The sequence below is a fragment of the Suricata suricatta genome, chromosome 2 (assembly GCF_006229205.1).
Source record: "Suricata suricatta isolate VVHF042 chromosome 2, meerkat_22Aug2017_6uvM2_HiC, whole genome shotgun sequence".
Lineage (NCBI taxonomy): Eukaryota > Metazoa > Chordata > Mammalia > Carnivora > Herpestidae > Suricata > Suricata suricatta.
In genome coordinates, this window is record NC_043701.1 from 75,873,356 (window position 1) to 75,894,101 (window position 20,746).

Genomic DNA, 20,746 nt, shown 5'->3' on the forward strand with positions numbered 1-20,746 from the left:
GAGTTGCTCTTAAAGCAGCAGCATGGTAGCTGGGTCACAGTGCATCAGGTCAGGTTTTGCTTAGGAACGGCTAAATAACAATGGGATCACGACAGCAGCCACAGTCTTCTGGGAAGGCAGATGTTTGCCACGGAATGCTCTTAAGATTACCTTTTTAGACTCTTTGGGCTCAGTGCATATCATTTATTTCCTAAAACTTAAAAAAAATTTTTTAAATGTTTACTTATTTTTGAAAGAGAGAGACATAGAGCGTGAGCAGGGGAGGATCAGGGACAGAGGGAGACACAGAATCAGAAGCAGGCTCCAGGCTCTGAGCTGTCAGCACTGAGCCCAAAGTGGGGCTCAAACCCATGAACTGTGAGATCATGACCTGAGCTGAAGTCGGCCACTTAACTGTTTAGCACAAAGAATGTGATTAATTCTCATGATCTTTAAAAATAAACAAATAAAATATTCTCTTAAAAGACTTGTTCCAGTCCATACATGACTAGGAATGCCAGAGATAGAAATGAATCTCACACAGCAAATTATCCTAAACACATTTGATACTTTAACTCATAAAGCCTTTGACACCCATTCTACCTTTATTTTTTGACACTTGGAAGTGTTTCTAAAAGATAGAGATTTGTAAAATTTACTTGAATATTTTTGGGCACAAATAACACTTTTTAAAGATAAATTATAAGTCATTTGCATCCTAGACTATAAAAAATGTATGAAGCATTCTGATACTCTACTTTTTCTCTAAGGAAATAGTTACAGTTTTGAAATCTTGTTGCATGAGGAAAGGTGTCTGGATTTTCTTGGTCTACATTCTTGTGTTTCTTATATTGAATTTATTTACTATAGTGTGGACTGTGAGGGGATGCAAAATTATTCTTCTGCAATCTTATTAACTATGCATTAGTCTAATCAAATGTTTACACAAGTCATAACTGTAATTAATGAATTTCTCCAAGCCTGGACATACTTTCTGCAGACACTTACTGTGTGCATATTAGAATTAATGCTATTCTCATATGGTATGTGTGTTCTTATCATGCTGTGAACATGAAGAAGGGAGGGGGTTAAAAAGCTCCTTGACTTTTACTACTATACCAGTCTGAAAAGCAACTTCCATTTACTCATCACCAAAGCACTTCTTTTATAACGCTGCTCATGTCACAATAGATACTAGAGATATGGATGTCATTATCTTCTTGGCTATATTCTTGCCTGATACAATATGGGCTAAGTACTAAAATTTTTATGCCATGGTACAGAAAATTAGTAAACCTTACAATGAAGAACTCAGAAAAAGGTGCATGTCTGGTGTCACAGCTGACTTGGATCCTCACTGTAATAGCTAGAGGGTGGAAGGAACTAATCAGAAGAACTGAAAATACCAGAAGTATCGATTTTGCTGTTTGAGGACTTCTCAGGGGATTCTGGGTCCTGGAAGGGGGTGGCATTGTGGCCTGCCACCAGCACTTACCCTACACACCTGAGTATATTCCCCTCCTTCAGCCACAGAGGGACCTCAGGCTATTTTGGGTTATAAAGAAACATCTTTTATAGTAACCACATTTTCAGATAATTTTATTTATTTTATTTATTTATTTATTTTTAATGTTTTATTTATGTTTGAGAGAGAGCTTGAGCAGGGGAGGGTCAGAGAGAGGGGAGACACAGAATCCAAAGACAGGCTTCAGGCTCCAAGTTATCTGTCGGCACAGAGCCCAACACGGGGCTCAAACCCATGAACCACGAGATCATGACCTGAGCCGAAGCTGGACACTCAACCGACTGAGCCACCCAGGCACCCGTCAGATAATTTTAGAATCTAGAAACATCCCCAAACTCACGCTTAAACAATGGCATCTTCACACCTGACTGTGTCTCTCTGAACATTGAGCTTAGCCAGCTAGAGTCCAGAAATGATTGTCAAAGCACAGTGGGTAACCGTCAGCAATTAGTTTGAGACGCCAGCAACTCCTATTTTAGCAGGGATCTGAAGAATCCTCCGGTTGCTGTTGTAAAGTATTAACCTAGCATTTGAAAAGAAATGGGTGGAGGCATTCTAGAGGCTCCAGGTTCATTTCTTCTCACCTGTTTTTGGCTTGCTTGTGGCTCTGTTGGTCCTTGGAGGAGTAAATACTAGCAGAGGGAATATGTGCAGATCCATTAATTCCAGAAGATAGCAGGGAACCCCTCCTGGTGAGTGGCCCAAACTATATCTTCGAAGGTGGGAGACCTTAAAATATTTTAGTTTTTCACTCTCTGTGTTTGTTATGACTACCAGATCACATAAAAAAAATTATGTGTAAAAAGCAGAAAGTCCCACTTCAGCATCTAGAATTCTTCTGAAAATTAATAAAGAATTTTTATATAATTTAATGATTATATATTGATCATATTATTGTTCAAATTATGCCCTCTACCACTTAAGATTATTGTTAATTTATAAATGTCTCCCAAATCATTTTGGCAAAAACATTTACAAACAACGAACAATATCTCAGAACTGGATAGACTTTTAATTTCACAAAATGAAGCTATTATAAATATCTTGAATTTTACATAAACTTTTCTGACTTTTCCTTACTTTTATGAAGATCAGACATTGTGTTTTCAAGTCACAATTCTTTTCTTGGTGTCTGCTTTGGTGTGGATCATGCCATTTAACCTCCTATGTTTGTTTCTTTGCCTCTAAAAGGAGGTTAATAATTTTGACCTTTTGTATTGGGGTCTTGCTCCTCTGTGAAGAAAAACATTAATGCCAGCCAGGTACCCTGGGATCTATGGATGAAAGTGCAGGAATGAAAGTAATTCTTCTATTTAAGAGAGGGGAAAAGTAGATACGCTTGAGTAAATGTGTTTCCCATGTGCTGTTCTGCTCCGGTGAAGGTGAACGGAGAGCGGTACCCGAGTGAGCAGATGCTCACGTGTGTATCTGACCGGTACGCAATGATATTGGGGATTTTACCATTCCGAGCACATAGAGACTCACTGACCTGATCAATTTGCCTCTTCATTTATTTATTCACGGCTGAACTCCACTTACAATGCGTGTGCCAAGCATTCGTGTTGGCAGGTAGGGAAATAAAAATTGCTTAGTTTGGGCTTTTAAAATGAAGCTAAGAAGAAAATTAAATTCCAAATATTTCAGAAATGTGTTTTAGCAAATAAATTTCCATAAGCCTCATGGTACTTATTGTTGAGAGTGAATGAAACACCTTGTGAAACTGAAGAAGATATGTGAGAACTGCTTTATTTCCTTTAGCTTGACCCCTACACCTGTCCTCTATTAAAGTGCTTTTGATCTGGGCAAGGACCATGACAGGTAGCCTCTCTTCAGGACCAGGAAGACGATCTGCTCCGCAATCTCTCTTTTATGTTCCTTTGCAAAATAACAAGGACATGAACTAGACGTCCCCATTTGCCTCTAGGAAACATTTTACTCTCTTTCCTGCCTGAGATTCATTTTGGATAAATAAGTCCCTAATCGAAGACTTTAAATAAGCTTTATCAAAGAGGAATCTGCCAACAAATCATACTTGAATCCAAAATTTATAGTTTTCTTCGGGAGTAACATATGATCTTGGACTTACAGAAAATATACATTCCAATAAAACATTATAAATTGTTCAAGACAAGGGTGAAGGACGTACCCAGCCTCCTTCCATTTCTGTCCTCCCCTTTAGGAAAGATTATACCTACCAGTTTTGTAAAATGCAGATGAGAATTACTCAAACACTCCTTTTTGTTAAGAATATCAATCAAGTGTTCTTAATGGCTCCCCATTGTCAGGTAAATCAAGGGCTCTTTATTGACACTGTTCCCCACAGTTCCATAAAATCGGACCAGTACTTTCCTCTAATAGTGATAGTAGTTCAGACTCAGCATTTGCTATGTATCAGGTGCTGTGTTCAGTGTTTTACTTTTCTCAACTCAAATATTAATTCCAGGAACTCTGCATGATAAATAGTAATAGTCTTCCAGTTTACAAATGTGTAAACTGAAGTTCAGGAAGATTGAGTAACCTTAGAGACTCAAATCTAGAAGTGACAGAGACAGTACACAAACTCAGGTCTGACTGATTTTGGAATCCTTCTCTTAACCCCTCCCTACACTGTGTTGTGTACCATCCAACACCCCCGGAAAGCAGACATTTCATTTAATTTCCCCCAACTCTCTTTCTTACCTCCCATCCCTGTGAGGTTCAACATCATCTGCTCTTGATCTGTTCACCCCAAGTCAGTAACCATTACTGAGCTTTCTACAGTTCTTAGTAATTGCGTGAGATAACAATTTTTTTTCTGAAATATGTTTGTCTTGTGTTGTTCTCAATAAGAACTGATCTACTATAGACTCTTTTTCTGACTGATTTGTCTTCTGTTTAAACTGAGTAACATTACTGACAATATAGCACATGCATTGTTTAAATAGTAGACATGAGAAGTAGAAACTTGGGAAAACCCAAGCTAATACATGAAGTTGGAAAAATTTGACCCATAGATTTTTGGGAAGATTTCCTTATCTGTTCAGTTCTCTTTTCATTAGACAAATCAGTTGTTGGAAGGGTCTTTTATATGAGGCCTGGTCACCTCAGTGTATTTTTGATTAGCATTTTGTTGTTTGGTGGGGGGGGTCATTAAAAACTCCCATTATAATTGTGGATTTAACTTTTTCTCCTTGCAGTTTTATCCATTTTTGCTGTGTGTATTTTGAAGATTTATTATTAGGCATAGAAACATTTAGGCTTATTTTATCATTTTGATTTATTTATCCCATATCATTATGAAACACCCCTTTTTTATTCCTAGTAATATATCTGCTCTAAAATCTTTTTGTTTTATAGTGATAGAGTCCTCCAGCTTTATTTCACTGGTGTTAACTTGGTAAATCTTTTTATATTCTTTTAAACCATTGTAGTTGTATTTTAAAGTTTGTTTTTGTAATCAACATATAATTGGAGGTCACTTTTTTAATGTTTATTCATTTCTGAGTGAGAGCACAAGCAAGGGATAAAGAGAGACAGACAGACAGACAGACAGAAACAGAATCTGAAGCAGGCTCCAGGCTCTGAGCTGTCAGCATAGAGCCCAATGCTTGGCTTGAACTCACGAACAATGAGATCCTGACCTGAGCTGAAGTTGGAAGCTCAACAGACTGAGCCACTCAAGGGCCCCTGGAGCTCACTTTTTAATCCAACCTGATACTCTTTAACTTTCAATTCCAGTGTTTTTTTTTTTAACCATTTACATTTAATTTGATGAATGATATATTTAGATTTTAGGTGTCACCTTGCTATTTGTTTCATAACTGTCCCATCTATCTTACCTTCCTGTTTTACTTTTTCTAGCTTCTTTTGGATTGAGTAAATGTAATGATTTCCTTTTATATTCCTTGTTATTCTATAAGCTAAAACACTAAAAACCATAAGTTTTATTAGACTTATGGTTGCCATAAGGGTATACTGTCCACTTCTTATCACAAGCTGCCTTCAACTGTTATTCTACCATTTCAGTATTGAATCAGACCTTTCAACGTATTATTCCTGTCTCAGATTTTTTGCTATTGTTGTCAAACATTTTATTTATAAATTTGTTATAAATCACCCCAAACATAGCTATTGTTTTCGCTTCAATGATCTGAATACATTTAACACTAAGAAATGTGTCTTATTTATCCTGTAGTTACTGTTTCTGGGGTTTGTTCTTTTGTGCATACACACATTTCTATCTGGTATTATTTTCCTTCTGCCCAGTGGTATTCTTGAACATTTCTTATCCTGTGGGTGTGCTGAGGTATTCTTTCAGTTTTTCATGTCTTAAAATATCTTTATTCCACCTTTTACTTAAGAAGATATTTTCACTAAGTATAAACTTTTATTTTGAGAAGTTTTTTAATTTTCTTCCAGAAATTTAAATGTATTGCTCCCCTGTATTCTCACTTGTATTGTTTCCAAGAAGAATTCTTTTGCCATTTCACTTTTTGTTCTGTACAGGAATATGTCACTATTCTTTAGATGCTTTTAAAAATTCCACTCTTTTGGGGTGCCTGAGTGGCTCAATTGGTTAAGCACCTGACTTTGGCTCAGGTTATGATCTCAAGGTTCCTGAGTTCCAGCCCAGATCCAGCTCTGTGCTGACAGCTCAGAGCCTGGAGCCTGCTTCTGATTCTGTGTCTCCCTCTCTCTCTGCCCCTCCCCCACTCTCCCTCAAAAATAATTAAAATATTTAAAAAATATTTTAAAATTCCACTTTTTTGACTGATTTTAAAATGTGGTAATAATAAGCTTTAGTAGAGTTTTCTTCATGTTTCTTGCGCTTGAGATGTTGGGGAATCTGTGGGTTTTTAGTTTTCAGGAAATTTGGAAAATTTTTACCTATTATATTTTCAAATAGTCCTCGTTCTTCAGAGACTCTAACTGCACAATTGTCCAGCTGGTAGCCATCTCTTATGTACTTTTTGAGCACAGAGGGTACAGTGATAATTGTCTCAATGTACTTTTCTGCCAATTCTAGCCTCTGTGTCAGTTCTCTATTGGTCTTGATTGATTATTTTTCTCATTTTAGGTTGTACTTTCTTGATAATCTTTGTATGCTGATAATCTTTGATTGGATGTCAGGTGTTATTAACTTTTCCTTGAATATTTTTGCATTTCTATAAATTTCTTTAAATTTGGTTCTGAAATGTAGGTAAGGTCAGGTTTATATTTGTAGTTCATGCTTTTATGATTTGTTAGGCAAATCCAAAGTAGTGAATCCACAACAAATAATTCTCTGCTGAAGGAAGATTTTCATGAATTCTCTACTCAGTGTCCTGTGAGTTTTTTCAGTTTTGTTGGTGAGAACAGGCACTATTCCTGACCCTATAAGAGTGCCAGGCATTGCTGCCATTAATTCTTTCAAGTGGCCCTTTTCCTGGCTTGAATATCTTTTTTCACATACATGTGGTGCAATTCAGTATGCCGAAAATTTGAGGGGGTCCCTCTGTGGATCTCTTTTTTTCCCCTCTGTGCAGCCTTGTGCACTCAGCATTTGCTAAGCCAAATCTATGGCTAGATGCCATTAAGCAAATCTCCTCTAGTTTTCTGTGTTCCTTAGACACATGTCAACTTTGCTGACTTCCTTAACACGACAAATCTGTGCCCACCCCCATCTACCTTCCAAAACATCTTGTGTACACCCCTATTGAGAAACTCAACACTACCTTATAAAAATACCTATTCACTTGTCTGTCTCCCCTGAAGGGAAAATTATTGATTTGACAACTCTATATCCACTTTATGTAGTAGTTGACAATATTTGTTGTTGGTGAATAAGACAGAATTCTCAGTCATTTCTATAACTCAGAGATAAAGGTCCAGTCCTGGAACCTGGAAGGCTAATGAGAGAAACAGAGTTATGCCTGGAAGTTTAAAAGAAAATTCCAGTAATGAGAGTCAAGTGTCAGTTGTGAGTAAGTGAATAAATTTCCTCCTCTAGGCTATTCAGGTTTTACATACTAGTCATCAAATATTAAATAAAATATAGAATGTTTGGGGGCATTTAAGTGGCACAGTTGGCTAAGGGTCCGACTTCGGCTCAGGTCATTATCTCATGGATTGTGAGTTTGAGCCCCTCATCAGGCTCTGTGCTGACAGCTCAGAGCCTAGAGACTGCTTAAGATTCTGTGTCTCCCTCTCTCTCTGCCCTTCCCCAAATCACACTCCATCTTTCTCTCCCTCAAGAAATGAATAAACATTAAAAAATGAAAAATATATACATATATAATATAATATAATAATATAATATAGAGTATTTTATGTTCAGCAATAACTGAGAGTAAAAATAAAAGTCTCTCTGCCCTTTACTTAAGTAGCCATCTTCTCTCTTTGTCACAGTTGAACTTCATTTTATGTGGGCTCTTAAATTGTGTAGAACGTTTTCCAAAAGGTCTTTGCTCACAGGCCAAGCTTCCACTTCAAAGACTAGATTATTATGTATATGGGGGCTGAAGAAGTGTGAGTAGGAGGAGAAGCAGGAATCAAGATTTTAAAAGCTTCTGTCTGTCTTCTGACCATGGCTCTCCCTTAAGCTTAGACATTGCTATTTATCAGCTCTAGAGAGCTGTTGATCCTTTTTTTTTATTTTAACACATAGGCCATAATTTTATTTCTTAAATTTCCTTTTTTTCTATAAGCCTCTGAAGCGTTTGTCAAAAACTGAATTCAGATTGACTCCAGTATTCCCCCTGTGGCTGTTTCTAGTTCTGTGAAACTCTTGTTCATTGTGCTTAGAATATTTTCTCTTTGAAAGGTTGGTCTTGCCTCCTCCTTCAGATACTTACCCCAGATGTGGTTATCTGGCCACTCTCTCACATAAGTCTGTTTCCTTTCAGGAACAAAGCTAATGACCATTAAAGGTTTGGGCCCTCACTTTATGGGCGAGCAGTAGTCTAGTACAGCATTATAACCTCATTTGATAGGTATGTGGTTTTTGTGATTCCTGGGAAATATCTTCTAGACTCGATTTCAAAAATGAAAACAAATTAAATGGATATAGATTTCAGGCAGTTTAAAATAATTTTGTACAGGTTAAGAGAGACTAATCTTCAAATATATTCTCAATTCAGAATTAAGTGCCAATCTTCAAGATGTCATTTGATTGTGGCTGTTTCTCAATTTGTTCAATATCGTTAGGCATGCTTAGTGACAAATTTTCAGGTAGAAATCCAAACAGGTAATGAGTAACATCCAATTTGCATGTAAGCCAATTGTTTTAAAGAAAAGATTAATTAAAAGAAGTGGTAGGTTAATTTAAATCAAGCAAAGCCAAGCAAGCATCTTCTCTGAGTTTAAATCCCTGACCCATTTTTATCCTCTTGGATACAATATAGAAATCTGCATTGGATAAATATCTCCATCAGGAAAAACATGAGTTAAAAATCCCATTTAGAGCTTTGAACTGAATCTTTCCCAATAACAGATGTTCTTAAATTAAACAAGTTCATTTCACCCAGTGTATTTAATAGTATCAGTCTGCATGCAGAAGACTCAGCATGTGTTGCAAGTGAGAGGCTGAGGCAGGGGGAAGAGGAGAGTGCCCCCCACAACCTCTTCTCCCTTCAGGCTCATTCATCTGTCACACGTTTTCACAGGCATATTATTATTGCAGTTACGTAGCCACGGTGGTCCCAACAAGCACGGGGGTTCAGCTTGGCAGCACATTTCTCTAGTGATCGTGACATGTTGGATAAGTAAGCCATTTGACAGCTAACTTTATCTTGGGATAAACTTGGGGTAACTTTACCATGGAAAAAGTGCTTTCCCCTCTCTATCCAAAAAGTTACCTGTGCACCCCAGACTAAGTTTAATAAGTAGCCCTTATGGATAGAAAAGATATTACTTATTTATAGTACCCTTTCTATTTTTCTTCTTTGTCCATAGAGACTGAAGGAATTAAAGCAACGGGAATTTGCTCGCAACGTAGCTTCCAAATCGTGGAAAGATGAGAAGAAACAAGAGAAAGCACTTAAACGGCTCCATCAGCTGGCCGAGTTAAGGCAGCGGTCTGAGCGGTAAGCATTAGAGGGGCCTCCGATGGTTCAGAGCTCTTTAAAAAAAAATCTCTTCGGTCTTTGGGGAGATATCAAGATAAGTTTATTTGAATCACTGTCACATGGAAACAAATTATAATTAATCAAAAGACATGTTTGAGGGCAAGTGTTTTAATAGTTAAGTAGTTATAGGCTAATAAATCAGTAACTTTGGTATCTGACTTTTTTCCTTCCCAATGTTGTTAATTTAATTTGCTCTTTCATGAAATTATCTAAGAATGATTCTAATACACTAGCACATATTCTCTCCAGCTGATTTAAAAGCGTCCATATAGCTCTTTAGTAATTATTTTAAGTTTTGTAATAAGTTTATTTTGTTTTTTGGTTATACTAATTTTAAAAACCTTAAGTAACAGTGGATCTTTTGGGGGAGGAAATAACTCTTTGCATTTCCCTGTACATACCTGAACCTAGAAAATGACAGTTATCATTGTCTGGATGAAAAGAAAAAAAGATGTAATGAATGCAGTTAAATTTGCCACACCCTGCCATTTAAATTGATAATTATAACATGTGTTATAATCATACATTCTTGTAGCTGAAACATAGTTGTTTTACATAAGCTTGGAACTGCTGACTACTTCAAAGTGAGAAGATTGTTACCTGGAACTCAATTAAATTTGCAGATTGTGATTTGTGTTCATATGAATCATAATGTAAAACACCTAATGTAGCTAATTAATGCACTTGGCAGCAAGCTAGTGAATTGTGAAATTTATAGCTCTGTGCCACAGTTTAAACCCCTGTTGTTGAAATAAAAACAAAATGCAATAAATTTGAAAATGAATGACTCAAATAATTGAGTGCCATAAAATATTACACCTCAGATTTGATCCTAAGGAAATATTTATTTTAATGATCAATTTATGAGTAAAAACACAATATTTACCTTACATATATTCATGCATTTGTACCACTATCTTAGAATAATTAAATTAACTCAAGAAACTACATAGAAGATAATCCTACTAAAAATAAGTGAGAAATTTGATATAAAGAAACAATAAAGTTTGGAAAGCCATGTATCCACAGGTGAGGCTAATATAAAAATGCATGCTCGGAGGTCCTATATAATCGTAGAAATGGGACACACATCTGGTTCTGAGCTCTTGACCAGCCAATATGATGAAGATCTTATGCTATTCAAACACATTGTCAATAAGATATCAAACTGTCCTTGTCAAAATAAGACTTAGAAGGAAAAGTCTAATGATAATTATGGTAGTGTGCAGGGAAAAAAATTTGAGGAAGATGTTAATTCTTGAGTGATTTATTATATTATTATGAGATTATAAAGAAGGGGGCAAACCTTACTATAGAGAGACAACATTTAGATAGGTCCTTTCAGGCCACACAACAAAAACTCTTAGTAGCCTAAGTAAACATTTTTTTATTGAGAAGTTGTCATGCTTCTACATTTCTACTGACTTATTCCATATTTCGCTTTGGGAGAAATAGTGATGGTGTTGATTATGATACTTTTGTTTAAAAGTTCTGAGTTTGCCACACTACCCATGAAGTGTCTTCCAAATTAAAACAAATGAAAAATTCTACTCAATTAAGATTGAACTGAAATTTTATCAACTAAACAAACAAACTCAAGCACATTACTTATAAAATAGACACTCTCTAGGTTCCATTTTTTTTTCATATTGTTAAGGAAACGATAGGTGTTTAGTTTTCCACATGCAAAACTTGGAACTAGGAAAATTATTACATTATTTTCTGCTACCTGCCCTCTGCCCTCCAGATAATTGTATTCTTTGCTTAAGCAGTCTAGTGGCCTAAAGGAAGTCACTTAAGAGAATTATTTAATATTTTCAGTTTGGCAGCTGAATTGAAAAATGAAAGTAAGAAATAAAATGAAAACGAAAAAAATATCGTGTGTATTATACTTCTTCTGAACAGCCTTTCTCTGTCCATGATTCTCATAACAGAGGCTTCTTGTTCAGGTGGTTCAGATAACAAGAAAATTTTCCTATGATTCTACAGAGGAGAGAGGAGACTTTATTAGTGGTAAGAATGTTGGAATTGGACTGATGAAAAAAATAATGGCAGATAATTGTTGATGAATCTTATAAAGAACAGCCAACGTTGGCCATTTCTTGGGAAATTCAACCTAACCTAGTTTTTTAGCAAGCCCAGTTATTACATGGGATTGGAGGGTCATTGTGTTTGTAAATTTCTACTACATATAAATCCAAATCTAGTGCATACTGACATGGACTTTTTCCAAATTTCAAAAATTATAAGATCCCTGATTTTGAGACTATAAGAGATGGATAATGTTATATCATTTAAAGAAAATATGTATCAAACATATTTGATATGTTTTGTTTCCTGTTTGGATGTATACTTTTGCACAGAAGATAATTAAATTGTGCATGTATGTAGTTGTTAAGAATTAGAATTTGGGGAGAGCTATTAATCTATTAATAAGTATGAAGGGGCCAACTTTATAGTCACTTTTTTATTATCAATAAAAAAATAATTCGGTAGAAAATACAGAAAAAAAAAAAGTTCTAGAGAAAAGAGTAAAATAGTAAGGATCCAACTACAAAAATTAAACTTTAATTATGCTAAAAGGCACAAACTAGTATTAAAATAATAGAATTGAAAACCACAAAGATAGAAAATTGGGATTTTCCAAAGTAATAAAAATTAACTAGATTTATGATAAGTTTAGAAAGCAATGAGATAGAGTTTAAAGCATACACCCTAGAGGTATAAAAGATTAATAATGAGGATAAAGTGCTAAAACTTGTAAAAAATATAATCATAAATGTAGATTGGATTATACAGTAAGAACAAGAATTAAGGACAAGAACGAAATATAATACAAACACAATAAGAGGAAAGATTATTAAAAATATTGAAAAGAATATAAAAGGGAGAAGCTTACACATTAGAGAGATAAATGGTCAAATAAAACAACCATACAGAAAAGAATATTTAGACTAACATAAATCAAAGCAAGTAGACACATAAAACATTACCAAAATAATAAGCAAAAATATTATTGAGGAAAAAATATATGGAGATAATATAAAAATAGTAACATATCTGTGTCATAATGGAATCATGAGAGGCAGAATGCTAGTATCCATACTCCAGGCTTTTGAAATAATTTCTGCTAAGTGCAAGTAATATTAGATTAATTGATAACTTACGTTAATTGATAACTTACGTTAATTGATAACGAGAAGATAACTTAATGGAAGTATAGCTCCTACTTAATCAAAAGTGTGGCTACAAACATGGCAAAGAAACTCTGGCACTGAGGCAAAATTCTGAGCTGCAGATGTATCTGCTCCTTAACCTTCTATCCACAGACTGCAGGCATTTCAAAAGACCAGTAACTACAGTTAACCTCTGTGCTTTCTGTTTTCCTTTATGTTTGAAAGAAATACTGAAGAAGAGAATATAAGAGTTGGAACATATATTAGCATGTTCATTTCCATTCCTCATATTAAATATGCCTCAATAACCTCTCTAAAAAACATAAAAAAATATTTTAAGAAAGACATTAATGTGATGAGTAAGAAGAAAGTTTTCACTATGAAACAGTTATTGGAAATTTTCTGAATTTATTTTCCACAGGATTCAAGGGAACAGTACAATTCTAAAGTGACAGCCATTAGTTTATGAAGAAGGAACAATCTGAAATTATTAAACATGAATGGTGGCTGAAACTATTGTAAATTAAAATCCATATGGGCATAGTAAATGAAAGATTGGATATTATAAAACTTGAAGCACTAAAACAGAAATTAAAAACAAGAAATTCCTTCTGCACTAGAGACATAAACTAAAGATACCTAAGTACTGAGATAAACAGGACCTAAAAGGAGAGCCAACACATTTAACATAAATTCCAGCATAAAAAGCTAAGACAGAGAAGAAGAAATAAACAGAGAAATCAGAGAAGAAAACACAACTGAGCTAAAGAAGTTGAATTGAAAGTGCCCAACAATACTAGTGAAAATTAACCCAAAGAAATCAATCTGTAACTCTCATCTGGTAAAATGCAATATATATACATAATGTATATGTGTGTGTGTGTGTGTGTATAAAATCTAAAATAAAACCATATTGTGGTTAGTAATTATAATAAAAACGTAAGTTCTAAATATTATAAGTATATATAAATGAAAAAGAAAATTACAAATCACATAAGTGCACAACAGATTCCTTTCAAAAACAAATAAAAGGAGACTAAGTATTTTTCTATGATATTAAACATACAGCAAAGTACAATAAAGACAATGAAACAAAGTACAATAAAACCTTGGATTGCAGGCAACTTGTTCTACAAGTGTTCAACAAGACGAAGAAACATCTCCAATAGTTTTAACTTGATAAACAAGCAATGTCTTTCAATATGAGTAGTACCTGATGCCAAATGTCACATGATTGCAACTGAGCCAATGGTTCTTAAAATTCGCTTTGATATATAATTGGTTTGGATTACAAGCATGTTTTTGGAATGAATTATGTTCACAAACCAAGGTTTTATATATATGAGATTTGGTGGAAAAATGGAATGTGATTCCAGATTTCTGTGCTGATTAGTCCTATAAGTCATAGGTGAAGGCAACAAGAGAGAACTTTGCAGAAAAGGGCTCAGAAAACATACCTCTCCATTAGAAGTTGGTCTACATAGGGAAAATACATCATATGTTTAGTATTCTTTACTCAAGCAACAAATGAGTGAATACAATAAAATAAAAATCTAAACTAGAAAGAAGCAGACACATATCCAAACATGGAGATAAAGAATAGGAAAAGCAAAAGAAAGCTATCTCAAAGCAAATGATCAGTTAAATGATGTGTTGCCTTCCCTCCCCCGCCAGACTTGTTTTGTAGTAGTGGCTTTAAGGTAGAACATAAAAGAGACAATTTTAATCTAAAGAGTTTCATCTTTTATGTGTATTGCTATTTCCAGTCCTCAGATTGAAGGACAAATTAAGCTCAGCGGAATGAATAGTCTTTACCAAAGCTGTTATAAGATAAAACAAATATGTGCAGGAAAGGTAGAAATAAACTATTTGAGTGGGGAAGATGCAAAAGAAAAGATTTCAAATAACTGAGATACCGAGACGGCTAGTAGATATGTGTTTCTTCTTTATGCATCTGTTATCATTGGTCAAAATAGTGACAAGTCATGAAGAAAGAAAAGGCCACACTGTTTCCAAGGGAAGCAAACATGAAGGAATTTTAAAACCAAGGCAATAAAAATTATTAAATGGTAGCACTTATACAAAAAAGGAAATTAAATATATATTTTTACACTTTGGAAGTGACTTTTAATTCCATTTTATTTCTTATTTAATGTGAAGTCACTGATTCAAAAACTCTTTGTGAAAGAATGCTAGATCTACATTTTTAAAAAAACTAGGTTCTGAAAGACATAAATTGAGATGTAAATGCATTATTTTATTTTCTTTTGCAGCACTAGCACAGATAACCACCTGCTATTATTTCTTGCTAATTTCAGAAGTGCACACTTATGTGATGCATTTTAGGAATGGCCCCTATGAAACAAAGATATACTAAGTTACATAAACACAGTGAAATGGTGATATTCCCATAGACGTACTTGTAGGTAGCATAACTCATCATAGAAACACTAAGAAATGTTCACATAGAGATAAGATTTGAAATCTAATGTCTTAACCATTTAAATATTTATTGTATCTACAGTGTTTCTGGAAATGGACCAGCATACAAAGCTCCCAGGGTGGCCATAGAAAAGCAACTCCAGCAAGGGATTTTCCCAGTTAAGAATGGCAGAAAGGTATCGTGCATGAAGAGTGCTCTTCTCCTTAAAGGAAAGAATCTTCCCAGAAGCATTTCCGATAAACAGCGGTCCATCTTGCAAAATCGACACCAGTTACAAATGGATAGACGTCATTTATTCGGAAATCGGGTACCACAGACATCATCAGACCTCAGCAATGCAAATCACAGGACAGGAGTATCATTTTCTTTTTCCAAAAAAGTACATCTAAAATTGGAGTCTTCAGCATCAGTTTTCAGTGAGAACACAGAAGAAACACATGATTGTAACAAGTCACCCGGCTATAAAGCAAAACAAACTGCAGAGAAATGTAAGTGCCGCAGGTTTGCAAGTGAGGATATACCTCTCACTATGGAAAAAGATATAAACCTCACACCAAGCCATCTGGAACGTGTTTTACACAATACATTCTCCATCAGCTCTCAAATCGTGCAAGACAAAAATGACTCTATTGACAAAACACCGGAAGATTCGATTGGCATTCATGCTTCATTCTCTAAATCTAATATTCATCTTGCAGATGTGGCTTTTACTCCTTGCAGCAGAGAAAAGGAAACTCGAAGTACATTGAAGAACACTTCAGAAAACTGCATTAATCACTCATGCCAACCAAATGCTTCCTCCAGCTCACCAAACATTTATAGGCACAGTGATGCCAGGATATTTGAATGTCTGGATGAGTATCCAACACTGGAGCCAAGTAAGCAAAACAGTACCATGCATCTGAATCCCAACTCCAGAATGGAGAAGAGAGAAAAATCTTTAGATGAAACAGAAAGAGTTAGCAAAAATGCACCAAGGCTTGTAAGAGAAGCATGTCCCCATGACATGAAGTCCAAAGCATTGCCTTTTCTCCATGTACAAAGTAAGGATGGCCATACCACTCTCCAGTGGCCCACAGAACTCCTGCTCTTTACAAAAACAGAGCCCTGTATCTCTTACGGATGCAACCCATTATATTTTGATTTTAAACTTTCTCGGAACACAAAGAGTGACCATGATTCAGAGGACTTAAAAAGAGAATTGATTAAGGAGCCCTCAGAAGTGAAGACTACAATAGAGAGCCAAGTCTCAGGTTTAATCAAAGACCAACAGAAATTGATCCCTGAAAATGATCAATCTCTGAAACCAAAGATGATGATAGCTAATCCAGATTGGGAAAATTTCCAGAGAAAGTGTAATTTGGACTACAGTGATCCTGAGCCGAATGTGAGTAAAAATAATTTTAGTGCAAGTGATTTGGAAATGAAAAATCCTGAAGTGCCTGCTTTCCTTGATCCCTCTCTAAAGAATTGTGTAGAAAACACTAATAATAGTGATAATGAACTTAAGGAACCTTCCAGGGCCCATTGGCAAAGCTGCCAAAGGGTAGTTCTAAATGATACCAATGAGGGCCTATCTTTTTATCCTTACATCTCTAGGACTAAAAAACCAAAACTGATACCTTGTGATCCTCATTCAGATTTTGAAGATGCAAATCGATTTACCTGTAATTCTAGTCCTTATCCAGTGAGGGGTCACAGTGATCATGGGAAGGACTTTAGTGTAATTGTGAGTAGGAACCGCATCAGCATGACCAGCAGGGTTTCTGGATGTAGAAACCAAACGTACAAGACAAGTTCTCCAAAGTTGTCTCTGAATCGATCTTCGAGCCCTTCAGACACACACCCTGGCAACACAGCCAGCTTGAGAGCTACTTGTTCAATTCATAAGTCCAATGGCAACGGCAGAGGTAATGTGCTGTACTTTTGTAAAAGAGAACACAACCCAGTTGAAAGGCACAAAGGAAGACATCAGAAACAGAGCTGCTTCTGTGCATCGGAGGAGTTAGCAAAGAATACCTTCCTGCCATCTGAAATACAGAGAGACCGGAACCACAGATTGTGGGAATCATTCAAGAATGAAAAATACTCAAAACATAGATATGGTCGCTGCAGGGAAAGATATAAACTGGGCAAAAATCAACAGCAGTTTCCAGGGTCCAAATCCAGGAGGATCGCCCACTGTGATTCTAGCTCACAAGCTTCCTATTCTGGGAACAGTGACGAGCCCCCAAATTGTCGGGGACCTCAGCACGGCAGACTGAGCTCTTACTCAAGAGAAAGAATTTATAGCTTAAATAAAAGCAAGAGAAGCCAAGAGTCTTTGGACAGCCCTCGTATTTGTGACCTGGGAAAAGTAAAATCCCTGCAGTCTAACTCTGGGAATATCAGCTGCCTTCTAAGAAACTATTCTACCAGCCCTTTAGAAAGCACCGAGTTAGCCATTACAGAAGGAGAGAAGACCCCTTTGACGGCCAAAAGCCTTTTAGAAAGAGTGCAAGCCAAGAGGTGTCAGGAACAATCAACTAATTTTGAGGTCTCTTCAAAGAATTGTGAAAATGAATCAGAGGCTCATTCACAAATTCAATGCACAGTTCAATTCACACCACTGAGCTGTAACAGACCCACATTGCCTTTGTCTGAAAAAACACAGAACACAAGCAAAAGAAGAATTGATAAAGGTAGTGCAATTCAAAGAACTATTGAGAAAGACAAAGTCAAAAGTTCACAGACAAATAATTTCCATATTTTAGTAGATCCTGATTGTGAAAACCATGTTTCTGAAGATATAACTCATGTAGTAGCAGATTCACAGACACCAAATGTGAAAAAGAACCCAACAACAAAAGAACCAGTAAAACCTTTAATTAGCGAAGTCCAGCATTTTATTCAAAGCCGTGACCCACTACCAAATGATTTCCCTGGTGCTTTTCCATCGAATAGATATAGTGGTGTTACTGATTCAACAGAGACCAAAGAGGACCAAATAAATCCTGACTTACAGGATGTAAGCATGCATATGAATCATGTAGAGGGGAATATAAACTCTTACTCTGACAGAACTATGCAGAAGCATGACAAAGTAGAAGATGAATTAGAAGTGTGCCATAAATCTAGCTCTCCCCCCTTAATTCAACAGCCAATAACATTTTCTCCCGATGAAATAGATAAATATAAGCTCCTACAGTTACAAGCCCAGCAGCACGTGCAGAAACAGCTCCTCTCAAAGCATCTTCGAGTTGTGCCTGCCTCCGGGCCCGCCACCTTCTCTCCAGCCTCGGCGGTCCAGACCGTACCAGTTCACCAGCGCACCTCCATCACCACCATCCACCACACCTTCCTGCAGCATTTTGCTGTTTCTGCTTCCATGAATTCCCATGGTGGTCCCCTCCCCATAGCTCATCTACATCCTCTTTCCCAGCCACATTTTACGCCATTTACGTTTTCACCTCTGACTCCGACCATCATCCCCGCACACCCCACTTTCTTGGCGGGTCATCCGCTGCATTTGGTCACTACTGCTCCCTTCCACCCACCTCACATCGCGCTTCAGCCCCTGCCCTCGGCCGCCTTGATCCCCGCATTGTTTGGCCCTCACTTAAATCCAGCCACAGCTTCTATCATCCACTTGAATCCTTTAATCCAACCCGTGTTACAAGGTCAAGATCTTTGCCACCATTCTTGCTCCAGTCAGATGCAGCAGTTAAACGGAGTGAAAGAGGCCTTAAATATATCAACGCACCTGAACTAATAGGTGTTGAAGCCCCTCTTGCAGATAAATAAAACAAGTTGTCACTACCTACAAAATGATATGTTTAAAGTGATCTGTCTGACTATTGTAAGATTTAATATTGGTGCCAATTCAAAATATGACCAGTATATATATATATATATATATATATATATATATATATATACACAAATATATATATCTATATGAACTGAATTGCCAATATTAAAATAGGAGTATTTTAAGAGTATCTTTTAACTTGCATAAATAACAGCAAATAGCAAATTTAAAATAACTTTCTGGAGGGTAGAGGGAGAAGTGTAAAAGGCCTGTTTGGAGGAGTTCCCGCATAATGTTCTAAATGGTAACAGAAAACATGCAGGCAGATCACTGATATTACAGAACAATCAAATAGAACAATTGTATGTCCTAGGGGGTTGTGGAGTGAATGAACTGCACATTTGGTTTGTATGCATCAGATAATACTAAGAGATCAGTGAAATAAATGACATGTTAAAAATAATTCCTATGGTTAACTGCTGTCTAAGCTTTCAATCAGTATAATCTGTTTCAATCAAAATAATTTATTTTCATAGGAAATGATTAGTTCAAGTTGAAAACTATTCTTAATGAAAAACAATCCTTACACATATTGTATTGTGGAGTTTCTGGGAAAACTGGGCTATCTTCATTTCACACACATCTGTGTTAAGAAAATTTTGTAAATGTAAGAGTCACCAATATCTATAATTAAGAATGTTTAATTTTTGTATAAGAAAATATATATAAGCTGTCATTGATATTTAATAATGCAAAGTAAAAAAAGTAAAACCTACTCAAGATTTTAAATATATTGGTTAATCTTTCAAATACTACAGAGACTAAAATATTGTTTTTTTTAAATTCTTCTACTCAGAAATCTTACTGGGTTTAGTCAATAGTATGTGAAAGTAGAGAGGAAAAGGTTTGGAAGTGTCAGAATTTTTACATGATAAGTATTTAGAAAATCTTATTAATTATTTTTTGTATTTTACTCAATTGTAGTAGATATCCATAAAACACATTGAATAGTGACAAATAAAATCACCATTAATGTAATTTGGCAAATGATCTTAAACCTTTTTTAAGCTTAATTCACAGTGTTTTCAGGTCCACAGAACCTGCATTTCTTGCATCACTATTCTGAATGGCTCTCTAGTTATTTATTATTTTATATTCTTAAAATGAAAGAAAAGCTCATATGACTACACATTTCCTATAAACATGGGTTTTAGAGAGAATAACTAAACAGAAATGGAGTGATCAGCCCTCTGCAGTGTGTGTGATGACGTCAGCTCTTCTGTTACATGAGATGGGCATGGGCATCTTATGCAGCCTGGGCTTCGCACAGAAGAGAGCTACCCCTCACTGAAGGCGTATTGTATGTCTATTAGGTAGAGTCAGGGTAAGTACCTGGTCTATGTTATTTCATTTAATCCTCACAAATGTACTTAAACTGATATTATCATTCCTCACTACAGAAGAGGAAAATGAAGTTGAAAGCATAAATTCTTAATACTTGGTAAATAGTAGGAAAGGATATCTATGATACTGGTAAAAGAGAGAGACAGATGGACAGAGACAGAGAAAGGAGATAATGTGATTTTGAAATTGTAACATAAAGAACATGTGTAGTGTCCTAGGTATCTCCAGACACTTGCAAGATGGGGATTTTGACTGAGATATGGCAGTGAGAATGTCTAACTTATCTAAAAAGAATAGAAAAATGGAGAAAAGTCATCAAACAGCAAAACACAAAAACAAAAACAG

General features: G+C 35.8%; 1 protein-coding gene across 1 annotated transcript in view; it reads left to right on the forward strand.

Moving 5' to 3' along the window:
• The window catches only part of ZNF804B (zinc finger protein 804B), a 502,964-nt gene extending 483,906 nt beyond the window's left edge, over positions 1-19,058 (forward strand). Inside the window, exons 3-4 of the mRNA XM_029928530.1 lie at positions 9,416-9,546; positions 15,289-19,058. Of these exons, the coding sequence (XP_029784390.1) occupies positions 9,416-9,546; positions 15,289-18,958 (3,801 nt within the window). The 3' untranslated portion in view covers positions 18,959-19,058. The remainder of the gene's footprint in view (positions 1-9,415; positions 9,547-15,288) is intronic.
• Positions 19,059-20,746: the final 1,688 nt, after the last annotated feature.